The 21,879-nt window shown below is 39.6% G+C and overlaps 1 protein-coding gene across 2 annotated transcripts in view; it reads left to right on the plus strand.

Moving 5' to 3' along the window:
* The window catches only part of ARFGEF1 (ARF guanine nucleotide exchange factor 1), a 66,271-nt gene that overhangs the window by 16,964 nt on the left and 27,428 nt on the right, over positions 1–21,879 (plus strand). Inside the window, exons 2-11 of one of the 2 annotated variants that reach the window (XM_081013255.1) lie at positions 5,501–5,531; positions 7,897–8,053; positions 8,744–8,890; positions 10,007–10,186; positions 10,521–10,797; positions 11,119–11,232; positions 12,979–13,154; positions 13,820–13,953; positions 18,218–18,452; positions 21,665–21,767. In XM_081013255.1, coding sequence (XP_080869381.1) covers positions 5,501–5,531; positions 7,897–8,053; positions 8,744–8,890; positions 10,007–10,186; positions 10,521–10,797; positions 11,119–11,232; positions 12,979–13,154; positions 13,820–13,953; positions 18,218–18,452; positions 21,665–21,767 — 1,554 coding nt within the window. The remainder of the gene's footprint in view (positions 1–5,500; positions 5,532–7,896; positions 8,054–8,743; positions 8,891–10,006; positions 10,187–10,520; positions 10,798–11,118; positions 11,233–12,978; positions 13,155–13,819; positions 13,954–18,217; positions 18,453–21,664; positions 21,768–21,879) is intronic. The other variant, XM_081013256.1, reaches the window with a different exon arrangement.

Raw genomic sequence — 21,879 nt, forward strand, 5'->3', positions numbered from 1 at the left:
AGTGAGTTTAGCCTGCATCTTTTTTATTCTACTTCACATTTAATTTTCAGCAGCAGATTATTTTTGCAATTAAATGCTTCTATTTTCCTGAAATTAAACAGGAATAAGCAGTTTAGTTGTATCTCGCTGCCAGCGAGTGGGTATACTGAAGTAATCTGTACGATCTGACCCCCCCCCCCCCCCAAATCTGGAATATAGAACAAACTAAAGCTAAATGAAGAGTTGGATTTAATGACCTAAGCCGAGTGTCTTCAAACTAGTATTGTATGCATTTCCCCCCTCTTTCTTCGCTGAAATATGGGTTTGCCTTTGTGCTTGACATGCACTTTGGAGCACTTACCAGATGCCAAGGCAGAGCAAACCTCTGCCCCCATCCTGTGCTGTGTTGTTTGAAGGATTGTTTTGTTCCTCCATTTCTCAGCTCTGAGTTTAAAACTGGAGTGAGGAGCAAGATACTTTCTTCTAACCTCATGCTGTGTTTCAGAGATGTACATCAGGGCCAAGATCCTACTCCTTGGAGGGAGATACTGGCAACAAAATTTGGGTTGACTAGCAAGCTCAGTCAAAGTTTGTTTATTCGTGATGAGGAACATAAGAGCATAAGAAAAGCCTTGCTGGATACAGTGGTACTTCCAGTTACAAACTTAATTTGTTCCGGAGGTCCGTTCTTAACATGAAACTGTTCTTAACCTGAGGCATGCTTTCACTAATGGGGCCTCCCACTGCCGCCGCGCCACTGGAGCGCGACTTCCGCTCGCATCTTGGGGCAAAGTTCTGGTCAGACCTCACCTGGAGTACTGTGTCCAGTTCTGGGCACCACAGTTCAAGAAGGACACTGACAAACTGGAACGTGTCCAGAGGAGGGCAACCAAAATGGTCAAAGGCCTGGAAACGATGCCTTATGAGGAACGGCTAAGGGAGCTGGGCATGTTTAGCCTGGAGAAGAGGAGGTTAAGGGGTGATATGATAGCCATGTTCAAATATATAAAAGGATGTCACATAGAGGAGGGAGAAAGGTTGTTTTCTGCTGCTCCAGAGAAGCGGACACGGAGCAATGGATCCAAACTACAAGAAAGAAGATTCCACCTAAACATTAGGAAGAACTTCCTGACAGTAAGAGCTGTTCGACAGTGGAATTTGCTGCCAAGGAGTGTGGTGGAGTCTCCTTCTTTGGAGGTCTTTAAGCAGAGGCTTGACAACCATATGTCAGGAGTGCTCTGATGGTGTTTCCTGCTTGGCAGGGGGTTGGACTCGATGGCCCTTGTGGTCTCTTCCAACTCTATGATTCTATGATTCTAAAGTTTGCAACCAGGAGCACCTACTTCTTGGTTAGCGGAGCTTGTTACCTGAAGCATTTGTAAGGAGGAACATAACCCGAGGTTCCACTGTGAAGCCAAAGGTCCATTTAGTCCAGCATCCTGGTCTTGCCAGTGGGCAACTAGATGCCTATTGGAAGCCCACAAGCAGGATCTGAGTGCAACAGTGCTGTCTCCATTTGTGATGCCAAGCAACTAGTATTCAGAGACATATTGCCTCAGATAAAACACAGTCATCATGACTAGTAGGCATTGATGACCTTGTCATCTTTGAATTTGTCTAGTATTATGAGGTAATATTATGTGTTCCTGTCAAAATTTCAAGGTATTTTCCAACCATAGAGTTGGAACATATAGAGTTGGATGGGACTACAAGGGTCGTCTAGCCCAACCCCCTGCATTGCTGGAATTATCACATGGTTGATTATCACATGGTTATGCTTTATGGTTGATGTGTCACTGCCAAGTTTATGCCATGATGTGTCTGAGCACAGAGAATCCAGAAGTCTGCAGTAGTTCTGCAAGGACTTCTTTGTTTTTTCAAACACACTGCCATTCATTCTCATTGATTCTCTTCAGTCTTCCTCACATGCAGATGAATGCCACTGTTAAGACTGGGGCTGGGATCTCTAGAATTCTGAATAAGTTTGGATTAAAATCAGGTATTTTGGAGTGTACTCATGCAGCCATTTCCACATTGATGTGAAGACAGTGTTGGCTCCATTTGAAGAGTTGAGCAATCCCTTTCTAAAAGACGCTGAAGAGCCACTAGTTCACAAAGAATTTCACAATGCAAAAAACATGGTAAAGATAAACACATTTGACTGTGATGTTGGACTGTTATAGTTAAGGAAGTTTTGGCAAATGAAATATTTTGACTAGCTGAAGAAATGGTCAGTCTGATCTCAAAGGACTGTACTTTTGGTTCTTGAACAATGGTGGGGGGAGCTGCATTCTTACAAAAGGAATGGAGTGCTACTTTGAAGTGTGACCTAAATCCATCTGAAGACTTGTTGCTAGTTGATTACTAGTTGCAAATGGGAGATCTTGAATACTACTTCAAACAGAAAAAGCATAGCTGGTTGTTATCTGGTATGAAGTCTGGCCTAGCTTATGTGCCTCTGTTTTTGCATAAACAGATAAACATTTTTCCTGACATTAGTTGATTAATTTACCTTGGTCAGTGTATTCAAAATTTCTTAAGTATGCTGGATTTAATTTCCTGTCAAATTATTTGATTCCATGCAACACAAAGTCTATGAGTGGTATTCAACTACGTTTTAGTCAGAGTAAACCCATTGAAATGAATAAACATGATGAAGTTCAGTCAGTTTATATCAGTGTGTCTATTCTGAGTAAAGCATAGCTGAATATTACCACCCCATGTGAATAATAGAATGTAAGAGAAGAGAGACACAAGTGAGAAATACACTGTGGCACCCTTGCCCACAGCTGCCCACCAGCTGCCAGACCTTCTTGAGAACTGATGAAAATAACTGATCTGTTCAACGTCCTTGCAGAAATGATGATAAAACGTAGATGTGGCAAGCTATTGATCAGCATGTATGAAGAGCTCATAATTTCTTCTCAAAATGACTGTTGCTGGATTGTTGCTCCATGTAAAAGTGGGCTGTGGATGAATACTCCGTTCTCCTATGAGTTGAGCTATGGCTTGAAATGGCACAGGCACACAAAATACTGCTCTCTTTGGCTAGACAAGGGCAGAATATCAGGCTTCTAGTATCTATACCAGGGTGGCTAATCCTGAGGCTAAATGGCACCTGCCAATTGCAAGGGCCACTGCTATAGACTACTATTCTCTTCCGTTCATTCTCAGAGAAATTTCTAATGTTGGGGTGCTCATAGTCCTAAGTAGCTCGCTAGGCTAGAGTCCCTGCAATCTGTCCAGGAGTTCCAGTTAACAAGCTTTGATATGGCTGACTTTTTAAACTATGTTTGACTGTAGTTTTGAAAGGATTTATTCTGTGTCACATTCATTTACATCACTGTCATCATTTCCATCAGGTGAACCAGGCCATAAAGTATGATTGGTTTTTGTGATGGAAGCTTATTAAAGATCTAAGAAATTTGACATTTAATTGAAGAACAAATCTGGGCCTTTGTCTTATTGTGTTCTCCATCTGCAGTCCCTTGGCAGTTAATCGTATAATGCTCCTGAGCATGAAATTAACAGTAAAAATGACATAGCTGATGTTCCATCTTTGGAAATGGGGGGAATTCTGAAAGTAAATTCTGAAACTTGGAATATTTTTAGAGTAGAGGATCTTTGTGCTTTGAGAATTGCATTTTAAAATGGTTTATATAAACCATACTACTGCTAGAATTTTGGGCTGTCTGTGTATAAAGTACAAAGAGGACTGAATCTCTAGGGTTCTTTAAAAACAAAAGGGTTGATTTGATAGGAGGTTTAATCCAGAGACTTCCCACAAGCATAATTCTGCTCGTGGAATGTCCTGCAGGAGAAAGGGAGTGGTAATATTTGCTGAACCCTCCTACCCCTATGCCCTCTGAAAGGTTTTTTAGATGGTTATTGGGCCTTCTGGAACAGAAGGCGTGGTGAATTGGGGGTCTACAGAGGGAGGAAAAAATCAGCTAAAAATTCTCAGCCCCTTCCTTGAGTGGGAACCTCAGCTGGATCAGAGCACTTTTCATAAACAGAAGGAACTCTTCCATTTGTGAAAGGGCATGTCTGGATCCCACAGGATCCCACAGGAAGGATTATTTGCAAATTTTGCATTTGAGCAGATAAAGCAGTGGTGTCCCAACTTTTTTCAAGGAGGGCCAGATTTGATGAAGTGAAGGGCTGTGAGGGCCAACCAAAGTTGCTGACCTTTTTTTAGGATTGAAGTTGTTGAGGTTTTTTCAGGTTTTACCCCAGGAAATAAACAGCTACAGGGGCAGGATTAAACCAACCAGCAGGCCGGATTAGGCCCCCGCAACGGACTTTGGACATGCCTGAGATAAAGCATAACTTATTTGGCATAAAACAGGAGTGAGGAAGCTTTCTCAGATAGAGGGTTTGCGTTCTCACCTGGGCAGCATTCCAGGGACTGCTTGCCATTGATGGGTGGGGCCAGAAATAAAATGAGCAAAGGACCGAAAGTGAATTTTACCAATGTACAGCAGGCTAATTTTTGCACACACTCACCACTATCTATCCTTCATCCAGACAACCATCAGGCGTTACCCAAGGTTCAGGGACACATACCAGCCAGGCGAAAACACTCAATGGTATGAAAAAGGTCTGGTGAGAGGTGTGGCCTGGGGAAAATCCCAAGGGCAAGATAGAGAAGAACTCTGAAGAGCTGCAGTTTGCCCCAGGCCTGAAGTATATATATTTATAAAAGTATATATTTATGAAAAATAGAAATATTTGGCAATTTGAACAGCTATTTTGGTGGCACAGTGGGGGTTTTTTTTCCTATTATAATCTAGGAAGTCTACATAAAATTCAGTTATAATTCCAATGAAATTGGCAATAAACCGATGTTCAAGCCTGTTATGAATAAATGTTCTATTGTGAATATATTTTCTAGCTAGCCTGTTGTGAATAGATTAAAATTACTTCAAACTTCCCAGTATAATGTCTGCTTATGGCAATGGTGAGATCTGTATGGGGTGTGTTTATAAACATGTGTGTATATTTGTCCAGAATCTTCAGTAATGTTGTTTTGTAGTGCAGTATAAATTACTTAATTTCAGACTGGAAAACACTTGTGCCTGGAGGGTTGGGAGAGAAGTCTTGCCTACTTATTTACCTTCTGAACAAGATTTCTTAAGGATTTTTTTCTTTAAAAAGCACATAATACAAATTGTTTTACATCTTGTCCATGAATGTTTATGGGTTTTCAGGGTTCAGTCTACATTTGATGCTTGCTTGTAAGCAGGAAGACATTCTTTTTCAGTTTATCTTGAGACATATTCATGATTTAATTTTAAATTGTGATTAAAGTGGGCTGAATCATACTCTGGTATATGCATGTGTGTATATAGTAATGTAATCCTAATGTGTTCTTTGGCAGTTGAGCAGCACTGGAAATGTAGAACGATATTTATAAATGTTTATAATAAATTTTAGTTTAATGTAATTTAATGTTAGTTTATTTTTGTTAGTGTTGCTGTAATGTTTGTAAAACAGGTTTTTATTTCCTTTTTTTCTCCAGAGGAAATAAAAGCAGAAACTGGAAAACAAAGGTACTTTTTTCTTTATTAATCATGATTAATGAAAATACATTCAGCATCATTTGTACAGAGGTGAAGTCAGTTGTCATTGTACCTTTTTATTTGGGGGGGGGAGCTTTATGAACTACAACGGTACCTTGGTTTACGAACTTAATCCATTCCGGAAGTCCGTTCTTAAACCGAAACTGTTCTTAAACAGAGGTTCACTTTCCCATATGAGGCCTCCCGCCGCCGGTGCTCTTCCACCGTTCGGATCCCGTTCTTAGACCGAGATAAAGTTCTCAAACCAGGACACTATTTCCGGTTTAGCGGAGTTTGTAAACCAAATAGTTCTTAAACCGGACTGTTCTTAAACCAAGGTACCACTGTATATGTTTTGTCACTAAGTTACCATGCCTAGAGCGTATGAGGTTCACTGCATACTTGCTGTAACTTGAAGAAATTAAAAACTTTTACTTGTAGCGTACAAATTAATTTTTAGAGCACTTTCTTGCTAATCACTCTGACTTCAGTTTACACTTGGAAAACGTGTAAAGTATGTCAGCATGTTGTTAAGAATAATTAAGAGTATTAGCATCCTTTGTGAGAAACAGGTTTTTCATGCTTTGTTAGACATTTCATGGCTTCAGAAGAGTCTTGAGATGTAAAACTTGGTCTCATCACATTTGTCCTTCTGACACAGGACCTCCCTATAGGCACCTAGTATGAAGGGAACATTGTAGCTCTTTCAGATTTTAAAAAGCAAGCAAGCCAGCCCTAAACAAAATTGTTACTTTTCAGATGGAGATTGGACCAAAAATTTAATTTCAAGTCTATAAAACAGTCTTCCCAATCCCCTGCAAATGAAACATGGTAAAGGAGCACATATAAAGGGAAACGGCAAAGAACTAAAAAGATACTCATGTCACAAGATTCTAAAGCTGAAGGTACAAAATGAAATCCTTAACCAAATGTCAACAAGCATAGCAATTAAGGAAACAATTCTTAAATCGCAAAGTAACATTCAATATAAACACACAGGATGTATAAACTGAACCAAAATGCCTCCTAGCAGTGGTCCAGAGGCAGTATATAATGATGATCTTGAAGGAGGTGAGGATAGGTAGCTACAATCTAACAGGTATAACAGTGAAATATGTAGTTAGAAAACTAAACAGGATACGTTCCAACGCATATAGGTATTCCTTACTGTAAAATGATAGCAGTGTTAATATATAGCCTCTCTTTCCAAGCTTGTTAAAGAACAGTATGTACAGGAACAGAGTGAAGACACATGCTATAGCAGTATTTACAATACTACAAATGCCATGGTATTTGTAAATACCATGTCACAAGTCTGTTACCATAGAAAGGAACTACACTCCTACTAATATTGAAAAAAGTGCTTCAAATCCATAAATTGAAGTTGCTAATGAGGGAGTGGGGTGTCACCTTAATATGGAATTGATAAATTTCACCCCAAAATTGTAGAAAAAGCATGAAAGCTTACATCCAACGTCATGTGAACTTCTCCGTCTTTTCTTCCCTCCTGCCCCCCCCCCATGTGCTCCAGAGGGTTGGGAAACCCCCACAGTGCATTTAGAAATTCATGGAGTTTATAGGAGAGAGGGGAAGTCTCATTGCACAATTGGGTGGATGGATATCCTAAGTTAGGTACTGAAATAGTCTTGCAATATATATGTTTGTTCTTAGGAGGGATGAAAAAGCCTTCACTCAATAACAGATAGTTGGATTTTGTGTGCAACATCCAACCTTACCTGTCATGAAATCATTACTTAAATACTGAAAAGCGGTTAGTCCTAATTTACTGGAGGGCAAACATCATTGCCTTGGATCATGATCAAATGAATTGAGGGAAAAACCAACTGGATACTGTTACATGTTCCTGCACAAGTAAATGATGGTACACATCTTTTTAAATCCTAGCTCTTAAGAAGCATCAATTTATATGTAACCCTTTACTTTATCCTTTAACCATGTTGAGGTGCCTGTTATTCATATGGAGGACAAAACCTATTCCACATCTAAACCAACATGCACAAGATCTATTTCACATCCAAACCAGCATGCACAACCAGCCAATCTGTTAGCTGACTCCAACTAATACATATTTTCTTTGAAAGCCTGCTAAAATCCATAACTTGTTGCTGTGCTCATTGCAAATTGTTACATTTGTCTTGACTTCATAGCAGACTGTTGTTAATTTCTGTCTTTATTTCGGTTCAGTTTTAATTGGTAAGATGAATTTTTGACTGTTAAAAGAGAAAAACTGAACATACATCAAATAAGTGGTGGTCAACTGTAGATGTGTCTATATTCATATTAAATTGTTTTGCTGTTAACTCAACTGCCATTCTAATTGGATCTTTCTATTCAGTCCTCCTCATGGAGAAGCAAAGGCTGGTTCAAGCACTCTTCCACCTGTGAAATCAAAAACAAGCTTTATTGAGGCAGACAAGTACTTCTTACCATTTGAATTGGCATGCCAGTCCAAGTGTCCAAGAATTGTTAGTACGTCATTGGATTGTTTGCAGGTCTGTATTGAATTATATGCCATTAACTTTTTTTCTTAAATTTGTGGTTTCCTTTTATAAAGGAAGGAAATATAGTTGTTTCCCTAAATTATATTTTTAATTGCTAACACAGTACAACTAGTGAGGTTTAAGTTGTTTGATAAAATTTCAGCATAGAGAAATTGTTGGTTTTAAAGGTAGATTGCCTTGCTAAGAATCTTTATTAGGAGACAGTTGGACTGCTCACTAGCCTGATTCAGATGTCATGGTTAATCTGTTGTTTAGTCGTGGGGAATGTGCTATAGACGTCTCGTGTTTCCTCCTTCCTTTACACACCAGTGTGCTTCCCTACTTCTTTGTTTGGGCCAACAGTAGTTTTTCTACTATGCTTTAATAAAACTGAAATAATGAACTAGAGTTTCTGGTTGTCATTTGGAGACAAACTATATGCAGTGGTAACTGCATTACTTGCCCTAGTTCAAATGCCACAGTAAAAGACGGTCACTGTAAACTGCACTGGTGATGGAGTGCACCACTGTCTTGCTAGTTCCCACTTGGATCTGTTTTCCCTCTCATCTCAAGTGTATCCCAGGATTTTAAGAAATCTAATACTCTGCAATGTTACTGTCAATGAGAATTACCCTGCATGGTACAAAATATAATAACGTGTTAAGCTGGCTTGTTCAGTAGTACTTTTGCTTTACTCCCCAGAAACTTATAGCTTATGGACATTTAACTGGCAGTGCTCCAGATAGTACAGCGCCTGGGAAAAAATTGATTGATAGAATTATTGAAACAATATGTGGCTGCTTTCAAGGTCCTCAGACAGACGAGGGGGTTCAGCTACAAATTATAAAGGTAATCTGATGTCAACTGATCATTAGCTCTCATTAGAGTTTGCTGTTTAAATGAGTTCTATGCCCAAGACAGTGACCTGCAATTCAAGCATGTTGAACAAGAGCTGAAGCTGAAAACATGTAATAGTTTGTTTAATCAGTTTGTACCTTAATTGGACAAGAATATTCATTCAATGTTGCTTATCAGTTTCACAAAAACATTTTACGGTTAACAGAAATAGAATTGCTTTTTCAGGGCCCTGTCTAATAGGTTTGGACCAGCAGAAAGGTGATTGGAATTGACAGCTACAACTAAGCAGTCATTTGGCTGGAATATGAGGGAATTAATTCCATGAATCCTTTTCCCTCCCCTCTCATCGTGTAGTTGCTGTAATTAAAATTTATAGCACTTATATGTTTAGAGTGAGGAACATCACACATAGACTGTAAAGACCTTTATAAAGTTGATAGTGGGTATTTGGGATTTACTGTGGAACTAATCTGTGCTCAGGAGCCAGGTGTCATCAGGAAGAAGGCTTTCATTCCACATAGTGGCCTCTCTGAAATAGTGCTAAAAGTGGGTTAGTAAATAAGAATTATTCTTGAACAATTTATGTCTGAAATGCATATTGAGTAGTTATGCAATGTTGAGTTGGAGGTTCAGTGCCTTGATTTACAAACTGAATTTTCCTTCCTTGTTCTGGGCATGGATTTTTCCAGTTTGCCTGAAACATGCTATTTAACATTTCAGGCACTCAGTTCTTCCATTAACTAGGTACATTGTCCTTATTCAATGGAAAGACAGAGATAAATGTTTAATGAATAAGATCATTAAATGCACAATCACACCATTGCTTAATTGCAGCAGTAAGGAGAAAATGATATGTGCATGCTTCCTTGTGTACAAAGGTCCTATTTAAATGGTTATAGGAGCCATTGGCATAAGATCCATCTTCTTTAAATGCACTTAGCATGTGTGTCCTGGTCTTCATATATATGATGATGGCATGGCAGCAGTCTGGATTTGCTACTGTATCTTAAAACTGCACACTCAAAAAGCAGGGTACACATTAAGCATGTTTAAATGAGGTGAGAACCTCAGTATTTTCAATTGCTAACTTTATTTTAATTTTTTTAGGCTCTACTCACAGCAGTAACTTCTCAGCACATAGAGATTCACGAAGGGACAGTGCTGCAAGCTGTAAGAACATGTTACAATATCTATCTTGCAAGCAAAAATCTCATAAATCAAACCACAGCCAAGGCTACTCTCACACAAATGCTGAATGTTATATTTGCACGTATGGAAAACCAAGCAGTAAGTATGTTTGCATTTCAAATTGATATTGATTTCAAATGCATATTTAAATTCTAGTATTCCTGTGCAACACTTGGATTGATTTGCCAGCTATGTCCACGTTGCTTAATTTGAAATAATAGTCCAGTGAAAGACACACAATTTAGCTTGTACGAATTTCATGTATAGAATACGACAGAGGACCAGAAAAATTGAAAGAAGCCCTGAATTGTGCATCTTTTAATTTATGGATATTAACGTTTCATACTATCTGGTGTGTAGAGGAGCAGGCATGGTTGTTCTGATAGAAGAGATTTTCTTTCATACTTTGTTTGTTTGTTTGTTTGTTTCATAGCTTCAAGAAGCCAAGCAAATGGAGAAAGAGAGACATCGGCAGCAGCACCATCTACAGCAGTCGCCCTTAAGCCATCATGAGCCTGAATCACCTCAATTGAGACATATTTCAGAGCAGACTATTGATCAGCTCTCCCAGGACCATGAAGGGGACTTGGACCATCATGCAAATGATGTGGACAAAAGCCTTCAAGAAGACACAGAAGCAGAAAATGGATCTGATATTTCCAGTGCAGAAAATGAACAGACTGAAGCTGACCAAGCAACAGCAGCAGAAAGTAATAATGGGTGTCTTTTTCTTGTCATAGTGGGGTGAAAGAGGGTATGAAGTCTTGAGAAATAATTACTACTTTTTCATTTTGCTAAAGTAACATGTAGATTGCTATCAGGTGGTGTTATAAGGTTTATTGATTCTTTACAAAGCTATGTTGTAGTCACATTCTACTTGTTTTCTAGGTAATTGCTATCAGCTCATATTAGATAAATGCAACGAATAACTATCAATTCTGTTTAAGAGCTATTTCTTTATAAAGTAATAAAACTGACTCGAATGGAATCCTGATATATTTTGAGTAATATTTTCTGTTTTTATTTTGTAGCTCTGTCTAAAAATGATACAGGGCCATATGATGGAGAAAGCAATCAATATGAAGAAACGGCACAGGATATTGTACAAAGTATAGTCCAAGAAATGGTGAACATAGTAGTAGGAGGTACTATACTTACCTTTAAAGTGTATTGCTGAATTGAGAAGGGACTTGCAGGAACTTAGTAGACGGAAGTAGTGGTAAAATTCCTTTGTGTGTAGGGCAAGAAGTTGGGCTTTAAGTAAAATGATAATGTAGACTTGACCTTCACTTAAAATATTGTGCATTACTGAGGTCTAGTTCATATGTAAACAGTATCAGTCTTATTATGATTTATCAGAATGAGAACAAGTGGTGTACCTGTGCATGCTCTCCTGTTTCTCATACTCTGGTTGGTTTCACATGTAACACTACAGCAAACTAGAACAAATGATGAATCGATAATAGATTTCAGCTGCTTTGCTTCTCCTCGCTTGTTCTGCCTTTGGGCTGTGCTAAATCATGAGCTAAATCATGTATTGTCCATTCCCAGTCTCATGGATTTGCTTTCTCCAGACAAACCATGAAAGGTAACCAATATTTGTCCTATAATTTATAGCTTGTGGTTTGGTAGGGCTGCACTGTAAGCCTTGGTACAGACAACACTTTGAGCCAAACCATGACTTAGCACAGTGCAGCAGCAAATTGACCATGGAGGAATAAAATGACCCTGATCTCCTCTCCAGGAGCCCACACATTTGCTCATTCATGTTAAACTATGGTTTGACTTAACTTTATGTGTGAACCAGGACACTGTAGTAGAATACTTTGCAAGGTTGTTTAAATAACAGTTTCCTATTACATACAAACTGGAAAACTGTGGTTTAATCTCTCTTTACAAATCAGGATATGAAATCTGGTTTAATAAAACCATGGTTTCTTACATTGAGATCATTCTGTTTTAATTGAGCCTGAGAGATTTTGTCTTGTATCTAAATATGTCTTCCAGTCATTGTTGATTCCTTAAACCTCTCTGTTATAGGACTTTGGCTTATTAAAGAAATATACTCAGTGGAAATTGAAGAGTCAAATGACACTTTAATTTAGTCATATCTCAGTTATTTCTACAGCATCACCTGTTTTTAGCTGCACTGGTGCTCATATTAGTAAGGCAAGCAGAAAAATGTTTTGGGGCAGTTGTGTTTCTGTTAAAGGGAAATTTCAAGTGATACTTGAGCTAATGAGTTGACCTAGTTTGAGTTATCAGGATTTGACAACTTATTTCTATATTTTTTCACTCCTTCTGTATGAGCTCTTCACAGCAGGTTTTCTTTCTCTCCTGAGAAACTTAATGAGATGTTTATTAGTTATGACAGTTTAATAAAATGTTTGATCAGAGCTGAGAAAATGCTATAAATTTTGGGGTTCTGGCCCTGTTTAGTGCTGAAAAATTAATAGTTTATTATAGACTGCCATAACAAATAATGTATGTGTTATGGTCATAATTCAATAGACTAATATTATAAAACCCACATTAGCTCTAGGTAGCTCATTAAACTAGTTTCCTGTAGTTACTGTCAGCAAAGCTGAACATTTGTTTTAATTTTTAGGTGCTAACATTAAACTCTTGGTAGTTCTTTGTATTGGTGAACATGATACTTTTTCAGCCAGGTGTTTTTTTAATGTTGAAAATGTAATGTCTTTCTAACACTGATTTTATATAGTAGTATGGAACCAAGGCTATCTGTTGTCAGGCTGAAAATCTTCTGGTCTTGTATTTGACAATGTACATTAAAGATTTGACATTTTATTCTACCAATAATATTAATACATCTTCTTATCAATTCCTTTTAAATATCATGTTTTTTATTACATGGTTCTTTTATCCTGTAGATGTAGGACAAAGAACTGCTGAAAAGGTTATGATTGATGGACCAATGGGGACTTCAGAAGATGGAAGTGACAGTGAAAACATCCAGGCAAATGGAATTCCAGGGACACCTATTTCTGTTGTTTATACACCATCTTTACCTGATGACAGGTTATCAGTCTCTTCCAATGACACTCAGGTATAGGCATGTATGCTTAGTCTTAAACCCAGTACACCTTTTCAATATAATTATGTCAGATTACAATTTAAATAGGGGGCCTTTTACATTGAAATGGTAAATGCTATGTAAAGAGAGCTTGCAAAATTCTGTAGTACAGATACTTTATGACAAAGATTATTACTATGTCCTAGGCCAAGATTATGTGTGATATTGCAGTAAAATAAAATGCAGGAATAATCTTTGACTCTTGGATTTACAACAGCATGAATATGATAGCTTTCATTTTTATAGTAATTTCAGTTCTATCAATTGGTAGCTAATCAGTTTTTGTTTAAATTCACTCTCAAAGTCACTTCTGAGCTCTTTGAGTTTCTAAGAGTACATAACACAAAGGCTGATTTCTGATTTGCTGACTATAATTTTCCAGGAGCCAAAATGGTATATATCTGATCACTATCATTGAAGAATGAGGTGTAAATTGACTTTTTGAACCAATCCGCTTCAGAAATGTTAGGCTTGTGATTTTTGAGCATGACAGCTGACTTTGAAAAGTACAGTGATAACTGCTGCATTATTTGCTAGCAAATATTTTATCATATCCTTCTATCCCCAAGCTTGGTTTTTACTCCATACACTCCTGCTTAATGCTAAAAGGCTTATTAAAAATGTGTTAATTTCTTTAGGAATCTGGAAATTCTTCAGGACCTACCCCTGGTGCTAAATTTTCCCACATCTTGCAAAAGGATGCCTTCCTAGTATTCAGGTCACTGTGTAAACTCTCTATGAAGCCTCTGTCTGATGGTCCACCTGATCCAAAGTAAGTTGAGATTCTTCTGCTATGAAATACTTAGATGATGTATATGCATCCGTAGCTGCACTTCCTCCTCCTGATGCACTATCATGCGATGCAGCATCTAACGCAAGATATTTAACAGTATCACTATCATTGAATCATAGAAAGCACATCTAGAATATGGTGCAACAGAATCAATGAAAATAAATTAAGCTTCTGGATAAATTATATTTGGAAACTTTGGGGTTTGGAAGTTCTGTTCCATGCAAATGAAGTCCTCTCTGCAGTCAATTGGGTTTTATGAGGGACTTGAATTGAGAGTAACTAAAAGTACAGTGGTGCCTCGCAAGACGAAAAGAATCCGTTCCGCGAGTCTCTTCGTCTTGCGGGTTTTTTCGTCTTGCGAAGCAAGCCCATTAGCGGATTAGCGCTACAGTATTAGCGGCTTAGCGGGCTTAGCGGATCAGCTGATAAGCGGCTTAGCCGATCAGCTGATAAGCGGTTTAGCGGCTTGGGAAAAAGGGGGGGAAAGGAAAAAAAACCCGCAGGAACTCGCAAGACATTTTCGTCTTGCGAAGCAAGCACATAGGAAATTCGTTTTGCGAAGCACCTCCAAAACGGAAAACCCTTTCGTCTAGCGGGTTTTCCGTCTTGCGAGGCATTCGTCTTGCGGGGCGCCACTGTATCTTCCTTTGGGCTACCAATCTTGTCTTCATGATTATGTTCCTTGTACCTCAGAATAGATACTACTGGATAACCCTTGTTTGAGAATAATAGAAGATGACAATTATTTAGATGACAAGCAGTTTTTCAGATGATACATTAATCACTAGTGCTAACATATAAAACAGAAATGGTGGTTTAAGAAATAATTGTTTTGGATTAGACCCAAAGAGGTGGGTTGAATCCTAGCATGTCCTTCCTGTCATGGAATAGCCCCATAGGATCCAGTCCTTCTCCTTTCGATCCAACACCCTGAATTATATGTTTATATAATTTATAGGCAGCCCAAATGGGCTGACTTCCATGGGAAATGTATTGGCAAATATTTGGTAAAAACTTAAAGTATATATGAAGTCCTTAAATTGATTTTGGCAATTTAACGGAAGTTTAAAGTATTTACGCTGCAGGATATCACATGCAACATAACACTTCCATAGCAGCATGTTAGTACTTAAGTGAGAAAAAAGGACACTGTACAAGTCTTTTTCAAATTTTATTTTAGACCAGCAATGTATAGAAATATTCCAGTATATATCCAATTTGATTTTCAGCTTTTCACTGGCCTGTTAGGAATGCTTGCAAGCAACTTTTTTTCAGTTTGTATGTTAAATTGCAATGTTTTGTGCAGTATACCTTTATTTTACCAGTCTCAGTTCCAGGTCAGCAGGATGTGTTGATGATTGAAGGCAAGCAGCAACCTTTTGAGAGGTAGGGCTCCCATCATGCAGTTCTGCTCCTGCCTTCATCAAGGTCAGCCAGTTACCATTAGCTCCTGGTTTATTCATTCTTTGCCTTCTTTTACCTACCTTAATACTTTAATAGTATAGATAGCTTAGTTAGAGTTTTTCATTCCTTATCCATGTAAGTGCTCTGGGAGCTTTATTGGCTGAGGAATGGGGCTGAGAATTGCCCAGTGTGGATCCACCCATTTCTATCCTAGTTTCTGGGGACTTACAGGATGGGAAATCCATTGCCAGGATGTTTCAATCCAAGGTCAGTGGTCACCAGCAGAAGTGACAATGAACATCAACTGACTGGAACTCAGGGCTGCTCATCTTACTCTCCAGCACTTCCCAAGCCATCTTCCCCTTCCTTATCTGAACAGACAGCACAGCAGCCAAACGGAATATCAACAAGCAAGGCTCAACTCAACTCTGGGATCTCCTGAAGGAAACTGCTAATGAATTGGGCAGAAGTCAACATTCAGTTTCTCACTTCAGAGCACATCTCAGGCCTCCTACACATCCAAGTGGATTGGCTCAGCAGGAAGCTCAGAAGTTGGATCAGGTGGAGTGGCAGCTGAATTTACAAATATTCCAGCTCATCCACTATTGTTTCAGCCAGTGCCAAGTCTACCTCTTCACCTCAGAAATAATCAGCTCCCTTGCTACTTCACCAGGTTTCACACTCTGAAAGCAGAAGCCTGGGGTGCTCATCTTGCCCTGGCCTCAGGGACTGCTCTATGCATTTTCCCCAACACCAGTTTTGACACAAGTCCCATGCAAGACCAAGGAAGAAAAGATCAGAGTAATTCTTGTTGCACCATTTTGGCCACCCTGACCCTGGTTTCACAAAATCCTGAGTCTCTACATCTGCCCCCCCCACACAGTCTACTACACAGACTGTGGAATTTGAATGGGAACGTTTTACAAAAAGAAAGTTCTTGTCAGCAATGATAGACATTTTTCTTTATTCCAGAATACCTGCTGTAATAAGCATCTACCAAGCCACCTAGAAGGCTTTCCTCCTGTCATACTCCACCAAGCTTGACATTTCCACCATTCTGGAATTTCTCCAAGAAGGCCTACAAAAAGGTCTGAAAGTTAATAGTCTGAAACATCAGGCAGCAGCGATCACCTCAATTCTTTCAAAGTCACACTCTCCTCCCCTCTCCTCTTACTCCTTACTCCTCAGAGGTGCTGCACTAATTTGTCCCCCCACTATTGACAGATTCCCTTTATGGAATCTACACAGGGTCCGTTTTGCCCTGCAGTGGCCCCCTTTGAACTTCTCAGATGAGTTTCTCTCCAAATCCTGTCTCTCAAAGTGGTTTTCCTCATTGCTATTGCCTCTGCCCACAGAGTCTCCAAATTAAACATGCTCTCTATCACTAAACATCTCTGCATTTTCCACGAGAACAGAGTAGTTCTCAGGACTGATCCCTCCTTTCTGCCGAAAGTCTCTTCTTGTTTCCACCTTCAACAGGAGATTGTTTTACCAACCTTTTGCCCATCCCTGGTATACGCCAATGAAAGGGCCTGGCACTCACTAAATGTTTGTAGAGCCCTAAGGTCAATATAGCCAGAACTGAAGCTGCACAGACAATCCAAGAGCATATTTGTCTCCATCCATCCCCCTCTCCCTGGGGAATAAGGTGTCAACAACCACTCTTTACAGATGCATCAAGGCATGTGTAGTGCTAGCATACAAAGCCCAAAAGATCTATGTTCCTCAGCATATCACAGCCCACTCCACTAGGTCTGCAGCCACTTTGGCCACCTTTCCCTCTCACACTCCTTCAGGAGATTTGCCGCACAGCCACCTGGGCCATGCCTTAGCATTTTACCAGACAATACTGCTTGGACACATACACCTCACCTGAGACAGTGTTCGATCAGAGGCTCCTGCAGCAGGTGCTCCTCCCTAGCTCCTGCAGCTGTAGCTATTGCACATCCCATCCTGCTAACCTGTAACTGGAAATGGAGAAAAGTACAGTTTCACTCACCTGAAAGGTAGTTTTCCATTCCCGGTGATAGGTCAGCAGGCCCCACCTTTGGTAGTGAGCTGCAAGAGTCTTTTTTCCTTTCTGTCATTTCCTTATACCGTTCAAGTTGGTTGTAGTTTTTGTTAGGAGGAGGTAGGTTTTCCTCCTGTTCTTTATGACTCCTGCTTTCTTGAGCTTGGTGAGTCCTTGAACTGCATGATGGGAGCCCTGCCTCCTGAACGGTTGCTTCCTGCCTTTGATCAGGGGGAGGAGCCACCAACCAATCCTGCTGACCTGGAACTGGGAATGGGAAACTACATTTCAGGTGAGTGCAACTGTAGTATTGGGTTCCCCCTGCCCCGCAAAAAAAGTACTGGACACAACTGATAGTAAATCTCCCATGCCGTCAAAGGGGACAAAATTTATCCTTATCTTGTGCCTATGATTTAGAAATAAAAAGAGCTCTCCCCTTCTCCCCCTCTCAGTGCACAAAGAGGGGGGGGGGAATATTTAGGAGAGCTGACATGAGTTTTTTGAGAATTGACAGGCTAGCATTTAGAACATTGTAACTGCTCCATAAAGGTCAAGGTGCTGTTCATAGCAATGAAAGTGATTAAACTACTGTTCCTGATTGGTGTATTGTGCCTGGGGTGTATGAAATACACAGTGTGCTCTACTGTAAACACTCACTTTCAGTAAATCATTGTGCAATGGTAGTTGTCTAATACATTAGGTGGTTGGTTTATATTTTATATAATTGCCTAGGATTTTCTAACAATAGCTTAGAGATGTTCTTAGTCGTTTTTATAAAGAGAAATATCTCCCATGAATTGTTCAAATAACTGCAATTATTCCTTCTAGGTCTCATGAATTGCGGTCAAAGATCCTTTCATTGCAGTTGCTGCTGTCTATTCTGCAAAATGCAGGACCTGTTTTCAGGACAAATGAAATGTTTATCAATGCTATTAAGCAGTATCTTTGTGTTGCACTGTCTAAAAACGGAGTCTCGTCTGTTCCAGAAGTGTTTGAACTTTCGCTTTCTATATTCCTCACTCTACTTTCAAATTTTAAGACTCACCTGAAAATGCAAATTGAGGTAAGTTAACATCCAGCAATTTAAGCACCTTACTTGAAGTAATTCAGTATCCCTCTAGGCATCGCATACTGTTCAGTTAAAATACATAAGGTTCATAAAATAACAATTTCGTTTTAGCCTCAGACTAACTTGACTTCATTAGGTTTAATGATCACCTTGTTATAAATAAACTCATATAAATCGACCCAAAACTGCTACTTATCAAGAGCACAATTTACTGCAGCATTCAAAGAAAAGAATTGTAGATGTCATCCCTAAGCATTTTTTATTGCTGGCCTGAGTTTACTAACTAATTAACTGTTGGTTGAGCATTTCATTTGCTACTGTATTATTGTCACCTGCCACTGCTCTCCTTCGTTTTACACATTATCTGTACCAAAATGTTGCTGTTTTAGTTTGTATTTCAGTTGTTTTTTCATGTTGTGTAATGTTTTTCTTATAAATCTTCAGTAAACATCTAGTTGGGGGAGTGGGGTGAGGGGAGAGAATAGAATTGTACCCTCATGCAGATGTTCAGATAGCAAAGTAGGGAATCAGGATCATCCATCCCCCACTCCATCTCCACCTGTCATTAATGTGTTGGACTTCAAGTTTGTGTGGCTTCACTTACAGACCCTTGATGTAGGTAATCCCTTATCAACATGATCTTTGCAGCCCAGATACTGGAGGCAGGGCCTATATACTGTGTGTGTGTGTGTGTGTGTGTGTGTGTGTGTAGGCCTCTATGCAAATTTGAAATTGAACACATGTGGGCATGGGGATTGATTTATACTCCATTTTTCTTTTAAAATCGTAGCTAAAGCTGCTTACAATAAAAGAGAAGATAACGTAATAAAGCAATAAAATAATACATCCATTAAAATACTGAACAGCTTTAATTGAAACTGATGCTTCAGTCAAACCAGCATAAAAGCATTGTCTTAGCTCTTACCTCTAATTAGCACCAAAAGTACCTGAGAAATATAGGGTAAAACTCAATACATCATTTGACTTGAAAAGGTCATTGTAAAGCACCAAATTATTTTTTCATCATACAAATACCTCTTGCCAATTTATGAAGCTCATACCTAAAATGAATGAGTTTCTTCATGGTTCCAGAAATACTAACAGAAAACATACTAAATTAAAATATATAACTGTGTAAATGTATATATAAGTGATTTGCATATTGAAATGACAGGCACTGTACAGTTTATTACATTCTGCCTCCACCTTTGGAAAAAGGCAGGAAGTTATCATTTTCCAGTGGTGAAGATGAGAGTTGGTGATGAGGATTTAGTCTTGTGTGTGTTCTGCCTTCTGCTGTTCATCTCCTATTTGCTATGTGGCAGCGGGGATGGATACTTGTTACAATTGTTTATGATAAAGTTGCAGGCTGTTTTAATACTAGCTTTGCATGTTGGTGTTCCCATTTCCTGTAGGCACTGTGTGCATATATAAAATATAGGAAATTTCCATTTAGATGTGTCTCTTTGGTGGAAAGTGGGTACCTCTCTTGAGAAACTTTTCTCAAAACTTCTACTCAGCCATGCTGATGAGATTTATGAAAAACAATAACCTGACATGTCATATTCTAACCCATATACAGTGGTGCCTCGCAAGACGAAATTAATTCGTTCCGCAAGTCTCTTCGTCTTGCAAGTTTTTCGTCTTGCGATGCACGGTTTCCCATAGGAATGCATTGAAAATCAATTAATGCGTTCCTAGGGAAACCGCCTTCAGACCAGGTCCGGGGACAGACTGTCCCCGGACCTCTTCTGAAGGCTGGGGGGGGGGGGACAAGGGCTTTTCTTCCCACCCCCAGCATTTTAAAAAACCCCGGGACAGCGGAGGACTTCTCCGCTGTCCGGGCGATCTTAAAATGCTGGCGGGCGGCATTTTAAAATCGCCCCGGGACAGCGGAGGACTTCTCCGCTGTCCGGGGCGATTTAAAAGCCCCTGGGAAGGCAGGCAGGGGGGACAAAGACTTTCGCCCCCCCGCCCGCCTTCAGAAGGTGTTCCTGCCCCCCCGCCCCGCTTCGGAGCACCGGGAGAAGCGATCTCCCCGCAGCCCCTTGCTTCAAAAGAGGTCCGGGGGCAGCGGGAAGCGCTTCCCGCTGTCCCCGGACCTGGGGCTGCGGGGAGAAGATCGCTTCTCCCCGCCGCCCCTTGCTTCAAAAGAGAAGACCCGCTGTCCCCGGGGCAAGCTTCGTTTTGCGAAGCAAGCCCATAGGGAAATTCGTCTTGCGAGGCAACTCCAAAATGAAAAAACCTTTCGTTTTGCGAGTTTTTCGTCTCGCGAGGCGTTCGTCTTGCGGGGTACCACTGTAGAGGCAAAATACTTAGCTTCTTAGACAAAAGAATCTAAAGAACTGTGAAGTTAGTTCTGTGATTTCCAAAAAGGGCTCTAAGAGTTGTGGGTTGTTTGACATGACGTTGGGTTGAACTGGTCCCCCCAAAAGTTCAAAAACAACAATATGGGCTAGTCATAAGTAGCTCTTTGGCTTCCAGCCATGGGAAAGTGGTGAACACATTTTTTTATGTAGCTGTATCAACAGGCTTCACACAACTGACTAATGTCTTGGAGGCAGAAGATTCATAAGTATGTAGCTATTGCCGCTTATGCCCTAGGTCGGATATTAACTAGCCTGAAAGCTGTTGTCAGCTGACAAAAGCATTGTATTCAAGGATGTTCCTTTTCCAAATGGAAAAAGGCACTTTAAGAACCAGTTGGGATGTTCTCTTTCATGGTTTATGAATCCAAGAATGAGCATTGAATCCATGCACCATTTCCACCCTACCTACCTCTGCACTCTGCCTTCAGTGCACAGATCCTGGATTTCTTAAACCAGGGCTGTCTGTTTTTTGTTTCTGTTTTGCTTTTTTCAACTTTGCCTAGCAGGACATCCAAATGCAATTTAACGGAGCTGATAGATTAGTAATTGGAGTGAATGCAATTACTGTTAAAATCAGACTTTGTGACCTACAAGAACTCTCTATGAATCATTTCCCTTGAATTAAAATGTTCCTGTACAACACATGGCTACCTATTGTCCTGATGAAGGGAATAACATATTTTTATTAGCATCGGTGCTAAATCTATATAGCAAGATTAAGATATGAATTCTATATATGTTAAGCTTTGCATGGGCCAGATGTTGGATTATAACAGTTAATGAATGAAGTACAGGGAAATAAATGTAACTTCTTTCTGTCCATACCATTTTTCCTAGGTTTTCTTCAAAGAGATTTTTTTGTATATCTTAGAAACCTCTACTAGCTCCTTTGATCATAAATGGATGGTTATACAAACACTGACAAGGATATGCGCAGGTATTACTCCATTGGGCATACCTATTTGCTTTTCAAAGGTTTAGGGTCACATGTCTTGCTGGTTTTGAGGGGTTTTGTTGCTATGCCTATATGTTTACCTAGCAAAGCTTTTCAA

The sequence above is a fragment of the Podarcis pityusensis genome, assembly GCF_964106645.2.
Source record: "Podarcis pityusensis genome assembly, chromosome: 7".
Lineage (NCBI taxonomy): Eukaryota > Metazoa > Chordata > Lepidosauria > Squamata > Lacertidae > Podarcis > Podarcis pityusensis.